This window comes from Juglans microcarpa x Juglans regia, chromosome 7D, assembly GCF_004785595.1.
Source record: "Juglans microcarpa x Juglans regia isolate MS1-56 chromosome 7D, Jm3101_v1.0, whole genome shotgun sequence".
Taxonomy (NCBI): Eukaryota; Viridiplantae; Streptophyta; class Magnoliopsida; order Fagales; family Juglandaceae; genus Juglans; species Juglans microcarpa x Juglans regia.
The window spans coordinates 25,211,054-25,228,128 of NC_054606.1; the positions used below are offsets into that span (position 1 = coordinate 25,211,054).

A 17,075-nucleotide genomic window follows, 5' to 3' on the forward strand; every position below is an offset into this window, starting at 1 on the left:
CAGAGTTTGATTTCTCTTTCTTGTGGAGACCTCTTCAACAAAACGATCTTGAGGTTACTTGTTCTGGGAAGGATTTGACTTGCTTGGTGGTGCCTTCCGCAGGCTGGCCTCAGCAGATTTCTTGGGATCTTCCATAGTTTTATTAAACTCGTTTGAATTTGCAGAAAACGAGGTGATTGAAACTAGTAGTCTCCTTGGTTGATTTCTGTTTCTTGGACATATTTTCATCTCATGTTGGATTGAAGGTAAAGAACACGTGATGATAAGTAGGCAGATTAAGGGAAAGAGACTAAACAAAGCTCTCTGAATGCTTCCCATGACTGTATTTGGCTGGAAAGAAAGTGACTAGAAAAGATGAGAAGATAGGAATTCGATGCTAATCTGCAGATCCTTCAAAGAAGGCATTTCATGCTTGTTTAATATAGCTTCTGCTTTATGCCTAGGAAAGCATAAAAAATCATCTGGCAGTAACTATATTTTCACTTGGTACTTAAATACTCTGACAATATCAGACGTGTGGGTCTGATGATTGATCTCCTATTTTGGATAACCAACCAAGGTTATTTGTAGAGAACTTAGTATTTCCAGACCTGACTCTGTTTAGGGTTAAAGAAACTAAAATGTAGTATAAAAGTACACTCTTTACAGGCGGCTCAACAGTAAGCAGAGTAAGGATACTACAGACATTTCTTTATCAAGAGATTTAATTTAAATGTTTTGTATAAGTAAGCGTGTCTGGAGATGAATAAAATCTAGAACGATAAATAAAATTTCAGTTTACCGATACTTTTACCAATTTCACTCTTTGTTTTTTTGTAGGTTAGAGGTTGGAAGCAGCTTGTCATGTGATTCTGAATTGAGTACATAATTTCTCTGAATTCTCTGCAAGCATTCAATATTTTACAAGATGCCTCATGTGCTTATCACATGAGACCAAATCAGCTACATCATTTTCTGTCCTTCCATGTTGTATTTAATCACTAACTTCATTTGTATCTCTGATTAGTGCAACAAAAACAGCTAAAGTTAGCTGGGTAACCCTGATTTGCGTAACATGAAATACCCAACCATCTTCTGGAAAACTGACCTTCCTTTCCACATTCTACATTCAAGTTGTAATATTCTGAAATTCTTTATGAACCACTACAGTGGCTTGTGTTTGGAGTTCTTTCAGGTGATACAAGGCTCATGAATGACTTTAGTCCATGTTTAAAGTGACCAAGTATTTACTTCCATGGAATTTCATCTTGCTTGCTTTTCTTCAACGCAAGGCCTCGTTGGCACCTACATCAGTTGAATGCAGAACATGGATTTGAGCAACTAGCATAAATTTTAAAAGAAGTATGATGTACCCACCTGCCAAAACCCCATCAGCAACCTTCAAAGAACATAGAATTTGTTAATTTCTCAAAATAGTAGGATTTGATTCATTCCTCAACGTGCCAATCCAAAATTTTGTCACTTCTATTTTATTCACTTGGGATTGAGAGTTCTTTTTTTGTTTATAATAAGAATCTATCTCCTTCAATGGAAGGAGATTAGACATGAAGATTGAAGAATATGAGATCTAGTCAAAGGACTCTTCTTGTTATATACGAAAAAAGATTTTGCTCAAAACCGTTTCAAAAGTGCATGTGGATTGAAGATTCTGCTCATTGCGAGAAACATGTGATCTATGTCAGCAGGAGTTGGAAGACAAACTATGCCGACTTTCCAACCCCTTTACACGAATGATCCATCAAACGAAAGAAAAGACGACAGTTTTCCAGTCAACATGCTGCTCTCAGCTAAGATGCTCAAGAAGCCGGGGGAAAAAGAGTAGAGATGCTACAAAAACAATCCAGATAGGATACCTTTCCATGAGAGGGAAAAAAGATGGGATACAATCTGTAATATTGACAAAACAGTTCCATTTTGTATTCTCACAACACGATTCAATAGTCTCTTCTCTTACAAAAGAATGCATAGAAACCTTCAAATATTGATGAGATAAAATAAAGTTGGAAGTCAGAAACAACGAAAAATTCCACCAAGCCCTGGACAACCCATGCAAAACTGATCCTTTACTTGAATGTATTGCTCGTTCGGGGTTCCCTACCATTGCCGATGTTGAGGCTCTCTCCTTAATGTCCCCGTTCATTGCCCAAAGCAACCATTTCTCCATCAAGCTCATCTTTCATCCCCTTGCAAAGCTGTTGTGACTGTTTTGACGGCTCCAAGTCCACATCAGGAAAGTGGTAACAGCCACAGATATTACAAAAACTTGGGACTTTTTTGCTTTTCTGACAAGTTTACAAGATCTTGTAATACCCGAATTTCATTAGTTTTTCCCATACATAAACTGGAATCAACGCTAACACATTTTAAAAACATCAAAAAAGAAATCAACATTTTCTGTAGTACATTTCAATAAATAAATTGAAATAGAGTGCAATAGCGCTTCCATAGACTGATTGTGGTAGACAATAGCATGACCTTCAGTTTTCTCCTTCCTTTCTACGAAATTAATCCATTCTCCTTCCAAAGAAGATTGCTATAACCAAACTGTCTTGCAAAACAAGAAATTAACTGCTCATGAACTACTCCTTCAGCAGGAAGCACCAAATCTGTCTCCTTTCTCAAAGACGTAACTTCTTTATCGGCAATCCCACAAGGTACAATATGCTTAAAATAGTTCAAATCAGGATCGATGTTGAAGGCCAACCCATGAGAGGTGATTCCAAATGAAATTCGAACCCCAATAGCACCAATCTTTCTCTCTCCAACCCAAACACCAGTTTCGCCTGCTTGCCCAGCACAAGCTTTCACACCGTAAAGAGATGCCAGTTCAATCATAGTTAACTCAAGCTTCTCCACATAATTACGAGCACCAAGTCCAATATCCCGAAGAGAAATAATGGGATACAAAATGGCTTGATGTGGACCATGAAATGTGATATCTCCTCCTCTTTGTGTGTAGTGAAGTTCAGCTCCCATCTTTTTAAGGTCAGACTCAGGGATCAATAAATTGTGATCAGTTCGTCGTTTACCAAGGGTATATGTAGGTGGATGTTGCAGGGACAACAGAGTATCCGGAATTTTATGAGCTTTTCTATTAGAGACCAGCTGTTCCTGCACCCTTAGTGCATCCAAATAGTTAATGGTGCCCATTTTCCAGACCTCAAGGCTTCGTGAAACCCTCATTTCCTGCACATCATGAAACATTCAATCCCAAATATTTGTTTTGCAATCATATATCGGGATTAGTCAGGACTTTGTTCTCAGACAACCGGTGCCAATAAAAAAAAATCTTTCTTATAAATTTATAAACACGTAAATACTTATGTACATCTTTTTAATAGGTAATGTGTACATACACAGATACATATTACACGTTATATTGTCAGAATAGCATCTTTCACGGCTCAAACACAGGCATCCCGACCATTAGCCCACTGAATCTCGCGTGCAAAAAAAAAAAAAAAAAAATCTCGGTCCTCACATGAATGTTCAACTCCAGAAGGCTTTTCGTCAAACAGTTAGGGGGCTCATAAAAAAGTTTCATAAAAAAAACACCGGCCGAAGTATCAAGATCAATCTAGATGGTTATTGAAGGATGATAGATTCATGAGAAACAATGCATAATCTTTATCTATATTTATACACGCACTTATCAATGTAGGTTCGGAAGTTAACAAGCCATAAATATTCAAAGAAAAAAGAGAACTGATCTGTATAGATATAGATATCAGAAATCGAAAGCAAATGCAAGGCAAAGAAAGAAAAAAAAAAACTTGACCAAGAAACAGATTAAAACCTACAAAAATCACAGGCTTCAGATAAAAGATAAGAGAAGAAGCTCATGAACTGCTCCGAACCTGTAGGACAACGCATTCCAAGAAAACGCGCCGTTTTGGTTCCTATAAAGCAAAATCTATCCACCGCCTGTTACCCATCAATCATCATCCCATACGTGGCACCTTGCCCCGTCAGAAAAGTTGGTCTCCCCCTCCTCCCCGGCACTCTCTATTTCTCTCACTCGGGAGAGCCTTCAGGCCGGTCGGGTGTTTCTCTTCACTTTACACCCGCAAATTACAAGCTGCCGCGTAGGCGTTACAGCAAACTATATTTTACAATCGAACACAGGTGATTTTTTTTTTTTTACAGCTCTTTCCCCTCTCCCTCCCTCCCTCCCTCCCCCCAACCCGTCACCTGCTCTCCCCGGGACAGACTCCCCCACACTCCGTCACTCTTTTTCTCTCCTCTTTCACTCCCTCCCGCCGATTGTCTGCATTCCTCCAATACAATATATCACAACATAAATAACTTTATATGTAGAATAAAAAAATAAACAACTTACGGAGATGGGTTCTACAGAGGACAGGGGAGAGAGGTTCGAAGGAGATGTAAGACTACGAGGCTTAATAATTCGTCTTTGCAGTGGGCTTGATAATTCTGGTAAGACTACGATTGTGTTGAAGATCAAATGGAGAGGACACCAGCATAATCAGTCCCTAAGGGAGGCTTGCTGGAACAAGATTTACAAGGATAAGCCTTTCCGTAGTGACCGTGGTCATGATTCCCTTTCTTCAACTTTCAATCCCTGCTGCCACCTTCAGCACACTACCTATTAATTCCAACACTGGTTTAGGTAAAACCCTCTCTCAACTTTTTTCTCTCCCCTCTTTTAGAATAGAATATATCTCTCTTCTCTTTCTCCCCCTTGGGTTTTGAAATGAGGCTTCAAATCTGTTGAAGGAGACGACGATGGCCTCTGTTGTAGGAGATGTAAGACGTAGATGGCCTCTGTTGAAGGAGACAAAGATGAAATCTGAGGAAGGAGATGAAACACGAAGATGGCCTCTGTTGAAGGAGACGAAGATGGGTTCGAGGGAGAGCTTCGGGGAGAAGAGAGAAGGTAGAATAAATGTGATTATACCGTAACGTCAATGGTTTGAAATTTTTCCCTTCTCTTTATCCATCTTTTTAAAAAAAATAAAAATAAAAATAAAATAAAAATAAAATAAAAAAGAAGAGAAGAAGAGTAGAAATTATTTATTATATTTTATATAAAATTTTAAAAAATTTATAATAATTATATAAGATGAAATAAAATAATTTAATTTAATATAATCAAAACAGCTCTTACTTTAATGAAGAGATGAGGAGAACGTAAATGACGATCGAGCTCAATTATATATTTCCTTCTTTGGATACTGTAATGAATAAAAAATAAAATAAAATTTTCATTAATACTATCAAAATGGTATTCCTGTTTCTCTGAGATTACTGGCTTTACAAAACTATAGCATATGATTAGTTTTCATTAAACTCAAATCGGTGTATGAAACTTTTCATTGACCTTTTTTATTCTTTGTGACTTTGGAAGTACGATCAAATTAATACTCCCTTCACTAAACCAACACATGAGATGAAACAAAGGAATTTTTCAAGGGTATACAACTTCCTCAATCTATTGTGGGAGACTGACTTTTTTACTATCATATACAAGAATTCATCTAAATAGCAAAAAAGGAAATGGGCAAAAAAAAGTTACTCTTTTCTTGGTACCTATATGATGATATTACGAGCAACACAGGCAACTCATGAGGAACAAGAAAGCATGCCAACACCAGGCCTATAAGCCCAAGCAGGGGGCAAGCGAGCATATTTTTCCATTCCTGGTTGCTCATCTTATGGCCGCTCCATTAATTTAAGAAGCCTTCGGACCTCTCCAAAATCACCAATTTCAGCTGCATCAATGGCACTCTGGCATAGATAGTTCCTGAGTACATATTTTGGGTTTACTCCATCCATCTTCGCCTTCCTTTCCTCATCTGAGATGCCACTAGCGGCCAGCTGTGGAAGTTAAAAGAGAGTTCTTTGAGAATAATGAAAGTAATTTACAGTTCATGCTATTTTTTAAAGGTATACAATAGTATGGGGAAGAAATTGTAAACAGTATTCTTGAGACGAGATTTCTACTGCTAAAATTGAGAAATGTTATGGTAACTTATTTCCAGGACAGAAGTAATGGGAAGCAAGTAGCACCACAACCTACATCCTATAGTTCGTAAAACATAATGCTACGTAGGAGTTCCAAGGATATATAGGCAATGATCGAAATTGGAATGGTAGTTGCAGAGCTTTTATATTTGCAACTATGTTCTTCCACCTCTGTGGCAACCCACATATTTTGAAAGTTTTTTTTTTTTTTTTATAAGTCACCCCAAAACAAATGAAATAAACACTTTTGTTTGTTTAACAATCATGCACAGCCCATTCCTGAAAGATCTGAATATATGTGGTTACATTTATAACAAACTAATGATGCATGAATTCACAAAACAAGTTTGGATACATCTGTGATTAATTTCATACGAAACAGGAAGTCTAAGATAGCATAAGAAAATAAAAATAATGATGATGATGATGATACGATAAATAAAAGGCCCAAGACACTCCTGGGAGCATGCCTTGCAAGACAAGAACTATGTAATGACGGTCAAGCTTCTTGGTTGAAGAACTCTTTGAGGGGAAGCGGGGAAGCTAACTAGATTCTTGGGGAGATACACCCTAGACACTGGGGTGCCTCCAATCATAATCAAAGAGTTCCAAAAAACAAAATTGTATATTAAGACAAGACTATTGGAATTGCTGATACCTGAAACATTTACTTCCTGTATCTAGAGATCACCTTTTTTTTAGGGTTATCTAGAGATAGATTACATTATGAAAGCATTGCAGTCTCCCCTATTGATATTTTTTTTTTTGGTAGACCATAAAGTAGTTCCATCCTCTATTCTCATCCCATCCCCACCCCCCCCCCCCCTCTCCCAAAAAAAAAAAAAAAGGAAAAGATTAATTGTCAAACTATACTAAGAAGTGTCTTCTAGAAATTACAATAAATATAATAGCAGTCATCTCAAGGTAATGCAGAAGACTCATTTTGGTTCCAGTCAAAAGATTAAATTTTTTTTAGATATTTCAACTCCCAAGATTTATTAATTAGTGTACCATCATAGAAATGGACACAAAAAAATTATCTAAATCCATTTCATGAAAATTATAGGATGCATATTTAAAGATCTCAAACTAACTGCTGCATCAAAGCCAACATGTACAGCAGAAAATAATATATTGTCTTTTTTCAGTAATATATACAATCACAGAAACCAAATGAAGAATCAAAGAAAGGGCACGTGATGTGTGTACCACGCGAAATTTATAAAATGATTGCGATTTTATGGAATAAAATACAAACTCAAAAATTCATCAACATACCTCCTCAATGTAAGATTTCACCCAGATTATCCATGCCTCCTTCCACTCCTTGCCAATATCTAACAAAACAGCCTTCAGCGGTACCAACAACTCTTCTTCAGGAATGCTGGGATCAGCTTTAATATTTGAAAGAACCCTAAAGAAATTTGTGTAATCTACTTTATCAACAACCATATTATTTAGAAGTTTACTGATCAATTGTTTATTGTACTTCGGGAGGCCAAGTTTTTTAGTCATTATAGCTTGATACTCATCCATAAATTTGGTTCCATATCTGTAAAAAAAAAAAAAGACAAAATCATCCATTAACCACCAAGGAAAGCTACTCGAATTTAAGAAAAAGGTTTATAAAACACAACTACCTTTCCATGGCATAGTTTGCCTTTTTATCATTTATCAACTTGCCAGTCGATAGAGTTGATGTGAACTTTCCAACATTCCATAGTCCCATATCAAGCTAATTTGCAAAACGGTATCTTCTATCAGGAAGATCTGTTCTATTCGGTGTGTAACTTGGATCAAAAGCATCCAAAAATCCAAAAGGACCATAATCAATGCTGAGACCCAAAATGCTCATATTGTCAGTATTCAGCACACCATGTGTAAAACCAACCCCCTGCCAGCTCGCAATCAAGGTAGTAGTACGCTCAGCAACCTCCACTGCCCAAGCTGGTTAGGATCCACCATTGGACAAAAAGAAGAAATAGTCAAAGTCATCACCTATCATATATAATTTTTTCTTCAACCAAGATGGCATAGACCATATAAGAAACAGCAAATTCAGGATACATGAAGACCAACATTTGTCAGCATAAAGTAAAACTCATATTGTTTCTGCATTATAGACCATAACTACACCAATACCATGTGTCTTCCAATCAGAAATGTATACAAACAGTGTCAATATATTGAGTCCTACTCCCATGTATCATAAAATTGACTACGTTATATGAAGAGGACCTCATATTTGACTGAAGCAATTAGACATATGTGGACTCCACAACCAGATATCAAGTCTCCATCAAAACCATAATTACTTTTTTTTTTTTTATATAAGACAATTTTATTAAGAACCATAATTACTTAAGAATGAATTCTTGAAAGCCAAACAACCAAAGCTATTTGTCACCAGACCCAAAAATCTCCATTAAGGAAAGATTGAAGTCCATTGGATAAAAAAGAATACGTGCATTGAAAGGTCAACCTTGAATCATAATTGAACCCCAACAGTTAGGTTGACATTGATGATGTAAGCCCTGCTCAATCACTTTCCAGTACCAACATATGAAGCTACAATGTCATTGACAGGGTCAGGTAAGCTGTTTGGGAGTAGCTACAAGAGTTCGACACCACCAACCATCCAAAATAGGTATCTGAATTTAAAATCAATTGAAGGGTTGTTCTAGAAAATATTCTAGTGAGCAAGTGTTAATTTAGCCTTAAGATACGACCACAAGAGTTTAGTAGATCAGAAATTAACAACTTGAAAACCTTCTAGACTTGGATATTGAACTAATCATCACCCCACAATATGAATTTTATAATGTGATTTGCATGAGGACTAGAGTTATCATCTTGCACACTTACCATTACCCTAAAACAAAAATTTATTACTTGCATACTTGTTTGATGTTAGATCCACAACTGAATGATCCTCGTTGCCTGTGCTGAAAGATAAACTCTCACTTCTATTCATGTTTTCTATATGAGGAAAATGGTGCCTGATTGCATAGTCAGCCAAAGCACGAACGATGCCAAGGTCCTTTTTCCCTCTAGAGGAATGTATTTGGTATGATCCAAAGCGTAGGAAGGATTGGGCAACTCTGCAAACAATTGCCCCAGGTTCTTCCTTCGGATTGCCACTGCAAATCAAGACATAAAATTAGTTCTACATGTTAACCTACTTTTATACAAAGAAGTAATCAGGAGTTTCAAAAACCAAGAATAAGTGTTACCACATTAAATTGTGATTCAGGCAAAATTTATTATAAGCCCTAGAATCCCCCTTTCTCATGGTATATTTAGAAATATTAAAATTCAGTACAGCTAGCAATTGAAGTACTAAAAATCTGAAAATCAAAAGAAGATAGACGTGGGGAAAAGAGGAAGTTTAAATTTCAAGTGTTCAAGATCTTGAAGTGAATCTATTGATTTCATAATAAGTGTTCTAATATTTAAATTCTGGTTCCTAGATCTCCCATAGAAAAATAAATCTATGTCCCATTCTCAAAAATAAAAAAATAAGAAAAAAATCAAAGAGGGTTATGCACTAACATAAGGAAAACTTGATAATTATAACATGAGGTGAAACACATGAAGGCATACATTACAGATATTCTTCACAATTTACATAATGTTGAAAGTTACTCATAAAACATGTCTCGTGTCACATGTTTTCCTATTGTGACAAGACACAGGGCACGAGTCGTTGGAATTCCTAGACAATGCATTGCTTCACTGTAAAGGAATTCCCTGATGCTACTACGGAGAACTGCAAGGCCATCTGCAGCCCGACTGTAAGGAGTCTTCCCAGCTCCCTTAAGCTGCAGTTCCCATCTTTCAGACCTCGAATTGATTATCTCTCCAAGTGTTATTGCCCGACCATCACCCAGCTGTCCAGCCCACATGCCAAATTGATGTCCTCCATAGCATTGAGCATAGGGCAATCTGTATGATAGAAGATTAAACCAGCATTGGATGAAAGTCATCGAGGGCTTGAATGAAATGCTTGTGAAAAAAACATAAGATAAAAGCACTTACGCTCCCACCAGTATTGATGCCCCGAAAAATAAAGGAGGGATATCTGGCCTTTCAAATCTGAAACTCCAGAAGAAGATTCCATTGTTAGTCCAATGGAATACGCTATGCCTATCGCATGTTGAAAACAACTATACCTCTGCAAAATTTACAAAAATGAAGTACTAACACATGAAATTAATAAGGGATCAACAATTGTAGCAAAATAAAGCTCATAGCAGGACTTGAATGAGATAACCAATGAATAAGCAGGTTTTATTATGCAAATTACTAAGCCCAAACAGTTATTAGATTGTAATGATAGTATAGCACGCAATGTATCACACCCATAAGTCAAACTAACAACAATGTGTTTACCATACAACTTTGAAGAATAATAGTCGAGTATGGTAACTGATTCAATTGTAGTATCAAGTTACTACCGCATGCAAGACATTCTGAAAGTAAACAAGAACCATGTTCTTTCTGTGAAGAGAAGTCAAGGCATTTAAAAGTTGTCAAGAGCTGCTCATCAACTTTGAAATGACTATCAAAGCCTTTCTTCCTAAAAGATGCTTCCAAACACATTCCTACTTTCAAATAGATTTATCCATCGTCTTAAAGAACACGTCAATGCAAATCTGATATGCGAGGATCCAAAAGGAAAAAAAGAATAAACCAAACTCACTCCTGAGGATCCAAATCTAGCAACTCAGAAACCGATTCTGACCAGGCAACAAGTTGAGGGCTCTCCACTTCAGCTGACGGCAACACTTTAGTATAACAAGCATGCAATACCTAAAAACCAAAATGCACGACACATTGAATAAACAAGTCCGTCAAAATCAAATCACACACCACTAATCTTTAATAAAAGATTTCAACTTTCTATTACCTATTATTTTACCTTATCGTTCTTTCATGTAAAAAAATACTTGTAACTATCTCATATACTTCAGTTTTCATTTTCTTTACTTTTTTATGACTAGCAAGTTTTTTTTTTTTTTAAATTGGCACCGGGTGTTCGAGAATAATGTTCCGACTATTTCTAGGAGCATCGACAAGGAGTTTCCGCAAGTCCACTGAGGTAATTTAAAGGAAAGTTCCCGGGTCGTCCTTAGAAATTGTTTGCCCCAAGAGAATTTGAACCCTAAACCTGAGGGACCATACCATTTAGGCCAAGGCCTTTACCGCTTGAGCCAAGGGTTTAACTTGCAAGTATTAAAATTTAATTTCGAAACAATAAATATAAAAACTCCATTCCTAAAAGAGTAACAACAAAGTCTCAAGATTTTCCTTTACCTTCTTTCCATTTATTTTCTCAGAAACCAAGCAGATCATACATAAAATTTTACAACAAATAACAAAAAAGAAGGGCGACCTCTCGTGGCATGTTATCGGTTCTCGGGTCACCAGGCAATTCTCTGACAAAGGAGTGGTCCCAGTTCAGATCTTCAAGATTCAACCCGAGCCTCTTCCTATCATTCCCATCATCGCTCCCGAGGTTCTGGTTCTTCAAATCGTTCGCCACAGAGTCGATCGACAGGGCGAGGTCGAGTCCATGGAAACAACAACACTAACACCGGTTCTGGAGCTGACGTGGCATGTAAGGGATGCTGGGGATTCTGAAGAACAACGAAGGCAGAGGGCGGAGAGGGAGAAAAGCGAAAGGGAAAGGGAAAGGGAAGAGCGTTGAGAGACAAGAAGAGGCTTAGGGTAGAAATGGAAAAGCCGCAGCAGCATTTTTTACATTGATGAATAGCATTTTTTTTTAGTCGTCCAAGACGTGGTTTGCGGTCTGAATAGTCAATCCTCTTTTCTTCAATTTACATTTGATAGATACATTATGTGACTGTGACTAAAGAATATAAATCATACATAAAGAGAGTTAGGTGAGGACAGTAACTGCCGGAACCGATCGAAATTGACGGAGAACTGATACGCCGGCAGTCTAAAATGTTGGAAACCTGTATCGATAAGTTCGATTCCGATGTGAATAGTGTTAAAATCGGTAAACCGATATATATTATTCTTATATAAAACAATGCCGAGTTAAACGACATCATCTTGGGTTAAGACTAAAATAAATATTTTAGCCACAAAAAAATTACATAAAAATAAATCCACAAACTAACATAGCTTGATACGATACGTCAGATTGTAAAGTTATTTTTATTCTAAAGTAAATCTAACGAATCACATAAAATCACATCAGTTTGTGAATTTACTTTTGTGTAAACATCTCTCCCCCTTCTTCTCTTCTTCAATTCTCTCTCACGCCGTAGCCTCTCCCTCCGCAGGTCCATCTCTCTCTCATGCCGCAATTGCAATCTGATTTCCCTCTGCCGGCACCTATTTCGGTCTGGTCGTCCCTCTCTCCCTCGTGAGCTCTCTTACTCTATCCTCTCCTTTTAAAACAAATATTTGGGACTTTTAAAACAAATATTTAGGACCATGAACAGTAACCTGGAAACTTTGAGTGAGCTACATATTTGGTTTAGTGTATTTTTTTGCATGAAAAAAATTTAAAAATTAGATTATTGTTAATTGAGTATGTTGTAATTGTGTTTTAATGTTGTTTTGATGTAAATTGTAGAAAGATGAGTGAGCCAGAATCTAGATTTTTAAAGTCTTAGACTTGTGATGTTTGTCATGTTATAAACTAGCTACTGTGTAATAAATGTCTTCTGCTTTGCATGAAAAAAATTAAAAATTAGATTATTGTTTATTGAATATGTTGTGATTTTGTTGTGAAATTATTTTGATGTAAATTGTGGAAAGATTAGTTAATTAAAATCTAGATTTTAGAGTCTACTTGTGATGCTATGTTGCAAATTAGATGTTGTGTAATTGTGATTTGTGGTTTTCTGTTTTCTGATTTGTTTTTCTTTTTTTTTTTTTTTTTATGTTTTGTGATTATTTTTGTATTTTTGTTTTTTTTGCATGAAAAAAATTTAAAAATTAGATTATTGTTAATTGAGTATGTTATTGTTGTGTTTTAATGCTGTTTTGATGTAAATTGTGGAAAGATGAGTGAGCCAGAATCTAGATTTTTAGATTTTTAGACTTGTGATGTTTGTCATGTTACAAACTAGCTATTATATAATAGATGTCTTCTGCTTTGCATGAAATAAAATAAAAATTAGATTATTGTTCATTGAATATGTTGTGATTTTGTTGTGAAATTATTTTGATATAAATTGTAGAAATATGAGTTAATTAAAATCTAGATTTTAGAGTCTACTTGTGATGCCATGTTGCAAACTATTAATTTGGGAGATGATTTGAGAGACACCCAAACATCATGACCCCTAGTGCCCCTACCCATAGTACTTGTCCACTTTTTAAAAAATGGAAGGGGAATGATGCGTCATTTGTTTGGGACTATTTTAAGAATGTGGAGGGTTGTCCCATGGATAAGCGTAAGACTAAATGTAATTATTATGACAAGATGTACGCTTGCTGCTCAAAGAGGAATGAGACTTCAACCAAACAAAACCATTTGCATGCATGTCCCAAAAACCCTCACAAACATGGGTCACTAGATAGGTACCCAAAAATATTAGCAAGTCAGGCAACACCTGAATAGGGTGTTGAAGATAGTGTTGGTAGTACAATGAGGACCCTTGTGACTCACAAGTATAGTGAATAGGCTGTAAGGTTGACGATTGTAGAAATGGTAATTATAGATGAGTTGTCATTTAGAGTAGTTGAAGGGCAAGGGTTCAAGAAGATGTGTTGGTCTCTTGAACCTCGGTTTAAAGTGTCATATTGCATTATGGTTGCAAGAGATTGTATGAAGTTATTTACAATAGAAAAGGGAAAGTTCAAAAAGTTGTTTAATGATAATGGCATGAGGATTTCATTAACTACCGATATATGAACATCAGTACAAAATCATAATTATGTGTCTAACTGCATATTTCATTGATAGGTATTGTAAATTACACAAAAAAAAAAATCATTAATTTTTATTTATCCATAATCATCGGGGGATACTATTGGAATGTATGTTGAATAGTGCCATATTGATTTGGACGTTGAAATGATATTTATTGTAACTGTTGATAATGCAAACTCAAATGATCTCACAATTGAATATTTAAGAAAGTTTTTTATAGGGAATGTGAGAGGGAAAATATATGCATATGAGATATTGTGTTCATATTTTAAACCTTATTGTAAATTAGGGTTTGAGGGTGTGTAGTGATGCAATTACAAGGGTTCAAAATGTGGTTAGATATGTGTGTTTCTCTCCTGCAAGATTAGATAAATTTAAGAGATGTGCAGAGAAAGAGAAAATTCATTGTAAGAAAATGTTGTCATTTGATGTACCAACTCGATGGAACTCAACATATATAATATTGGCAGTAGTTGAGAAGTTTGAGAAGGCTTCCAAGCAAATGAAGAGCAAGGATTACAATTTCCTCTCTTACTTTGATAATGGACACATGGAGCCTCGTAGAGTTGATGAGTGGGAAACAGTGTGGGTGTTTGTAAGGATTTTAGAAAAGTTTTATGGTGCAACTAACAGATTTTTTGGGTTTTCATATGTCACGGCCAACACAATTTTTCAAGATATTTATCAACTCCAAAAAGAGTTTATTAGATTGAGCCAAAGTAATAATCATTGTTTTATTAGCATGGTCAAAAGAATGAAAAGGAAATATGATAATTATTGGGGTCGTCATTAGATAGGCTAAATTTGTTAATATTGATTATAGTTGTACTTGATCCATGTAGAAAGTTAAGGCTTCTTGGTTTTCACTTAAAGAGAATTTATGATGAGACTTGGGCTGAAGAGTTGGTATCTAGTGTGAGATAGTTATTAGTGGATTTGTATGAAGAGTACAATGTTATGCTCGATTCTACCACGACTAGCCAAGAACATAAGGCATCTCCAACATCTACAGTCATGGATGATGGTGATAGTGATGCTGAGACACGATAGTACAATGAGTGGGATCAAGCATCAACCACTTTGGGATCTACTGCTAGCAAAACAGAAGTGAATCAGTATTTATTAGATAGTTGTGAGGTCCAGACCCCTTCTTTTGACTTGTTGATTTGGTGGAAACTTCATGAAGCTAACTATCCTATACTTACGATGATTGTATGAGACTTGTTGATTATGCATGTTTCCATAGTTGTATACGAGTCAACATTTAGTAAGAAATGTTGTGTGCTTCATCATTTTCGGAGTTCATTGGCTCCGAGAACCGTTGAGGCTCTTATTTGTATTCAAAATTGGTTGAAAAACCCATAGACACTAATTGATATTTGAGGGTCCATGGATATGAGAGAGCTTCTTGGTGGAATCAGGTAATGTTTTTATATTCATTCAATATTGATATGCTTTTATAGTTAAATTTTAGTATTTTTCATCATTCAAATTTACTAATATTTGATGTTTTAATCTTATTTATGTTTCTATATAGAGTTGAGCGCACTATCAAACATTACAACTATTGGAGATTGAAGGCTGAAGCAACAAGAGTGAAGAATCAAGAACCGGATTCTTTACCTTATGTTTTCTAATTGAATTTGTGCTTAGGACAACTTATTTTTAATTGTAATGTGTATTAAACATCTAGTGGAGTTATTTTTATTTATTTTTAGTTATCTACTGTAGTAGTATGTACTTCCTATTTTAATATTTCTAATTTATTTTTTTAACCTAACATTACAAATGGCCTTTAAAAACTAAAATGAAATTTAAATATTAAAAATGGGCTTTAAAATGCCACTACATCAAATTTTAATTGGGGCGCCCCAAAATAATCTAGACATAGGATTAAAAAAAGGTCCAAAAAAGATCCCAAAAAAGCCTAAACCGACCCTCCAAACTGATGAACCGATCGAAACAAGTCCGGCCGGTTCAATTGTTTTCGGGAGGGTGTTCAAAACTCTGGTTGGTCGGTTTCGATTTTCAATTCTAAAGAGAGTTTATTTTTATATTTTTAACTATCTTTGTTTTTAAAGAAAATGTATATCAATCTGAATTGAAAACTGTTATAGTCACAAAGAAATTCGACAAAAGTAAACTCATTAACTAATATGGCTTTATATATATGATACGTTAGATTTACTTTACAATAAAAATACTTTTATAATTTAACATACTACTTCAAGTCATGTCACTTTGTAGGCTTACTTTTATATAATCTCTTTGTGGTTAAAATATATTTAAAGTAAATTCATATAATTGCAAATGACTTTGATATCGAGAAATAGGCTTTGAAATCAGACTCCTTTTCTTCTTCTTTCACAATACCTCTATACTCCTCTCAACTTCTAAATCCATCACCAAAAGCTTCCTTTCCTCTTCATTTTCTTTCCTCCCCTCCTCCCACAAGGTTTCACACCCCATTATATATATATATATATAATATATATATATATATATATTATAAGTTTTATGATTTTTGCATTGTATGCGCCAAGCATGCAACAAGCGTTGCTTCAATCAATTCTCCAACCCAAGTTCTTGGAGAGCCGATCTATAAAATCCCTCGTTGCCACACATGAGATTCATAAGCTAGTTCATATATATAATCACTCATTTGCGCGCTTTATAATTATCTAGCTATGTTCTTACTTTCTCAAACTAATAAATCTTGAGATGGAGAGAGTGGATACCTCGATCAAACACGTACGCCACAATAGTTGATTGCATGTGATCACTTTTCATAATTGCAATCTCTAATTGAAATACTTGATATAGTACTTTGATTTAACCAATTAAAGCCAACATCTTTTTGTATCATAATTTGCATGTCCAACGCTTGATTCCAGATTTATGAATGTCTCAATCTAAGATCAAGAATACATGAGAAATAAGAAACATTACTGATTGTCAAAACAGACGAGAGCTGATTATACAGATCAACATCTTCTAGTACCACGTCTGTGGTCCATCACGTGACATGTGATAATCTTATACATGCATTTAACGTCGATACCGATACGTGGATTGGTGGACACTGCAAAGTGAGAGATGATTTTAGCTATCAATGTGAATAAATTCCATAATGAATGCTTGAGAGGCCAATATCAGTAAGAGCTTATAAATTAGG

General features: G+C 35.6%; 2 protein-coding genes and 1 pseudogene across 3 annotated transcripts; 1 reads left to right on the forward strand and 2 right to left on the reverse strand.

Moving 5' to 3' along the window:
* Positions 1 to 1,895: 1,895 nt before the first annotated feature.
* LOC121239882 (octanoyltransferase LIP2, mitochondrial) lies at positions 1,896 to 4,182 on the reverse strand. Of its 2 annotated transcripts, none has more exons than XM_041137238.1 (2): positions 3,858 to 4,182; positions 1,896 to 3,186 (listed from the first exon to the last, which is right to left on the reverse strand). In XM_041137238.1, exon 2 carries the CDS (start codon positions 3,181 to 3,183, stop codon positions 2,497 to 2,499), a length of 687 nt encoding a protein of 228 aa, XP_040993172.1. In that variant the 5' UTR covers positions 3,184 to 3,186; positions 3,858 to 4,182; the 3' UTR covers positions 1,896 to 2,496. The 2 variants fall into 2 exon arrangements, with proteins under 2 accessions (XP_040993172.1, XP_040993171.1); XM_041137237.1 differs by having other exon boundaries at positions 3,801 to 4,182.
* A 146-nt stretch (positions 4,183 to 4,328) lies between these two features.
* On the forward strand, positions 4,329 to 4,924 carry LOC121239883. The gene is made up of 2 exons (XM_041137239.1): positions 4,329 to 4,586; positions 4,714 to 4,924. Exons 1-2 carry the CDS (start codon positions 4,344 to 4,346, stop codon positions 4,921 to 4,923), a joined length of 453 nt encoding a protein of 150 aa, XP_040993173.1. The 5' UTR covers positions 4,329 to 4,343; the 3' UTR covers position 4,924.
* Positions 4,925 to 5,406: 482 nt separating this feature from the next.
* On the reverse strand, positions 5,407 to 11,768 carry LOC121239281 (annotated as a pseudogene).
* Positions 11,769 to 17,075: the final 5,307 nt, after the last annotated feature.

Bases quoted from the DNA above. Each gene is read 5' to 3' on its own strand.
- LOC121239882 (XM_041137238.1), bottom strand. From the start codon at position 3,183: ATGAGGGTTTCACGAAGCCTTGAGGTCTGGAAAATGGGCACCATTAAC.
- LOC121239883 (XM_041137239.1), top strand. From the start codon at position 4,344: ATGGGTTCTACAGAGGACAGGGGAGAGAGGTTCGAAGGAGATGTAAGA. The intron at 4,587-4,713 runs TGCCACCTTCAG...CTTGGGTTTTGA, and splicing joins CTTCAACTTTCAATCCCTGC to AATGAGGCTTCAAATCTGTT.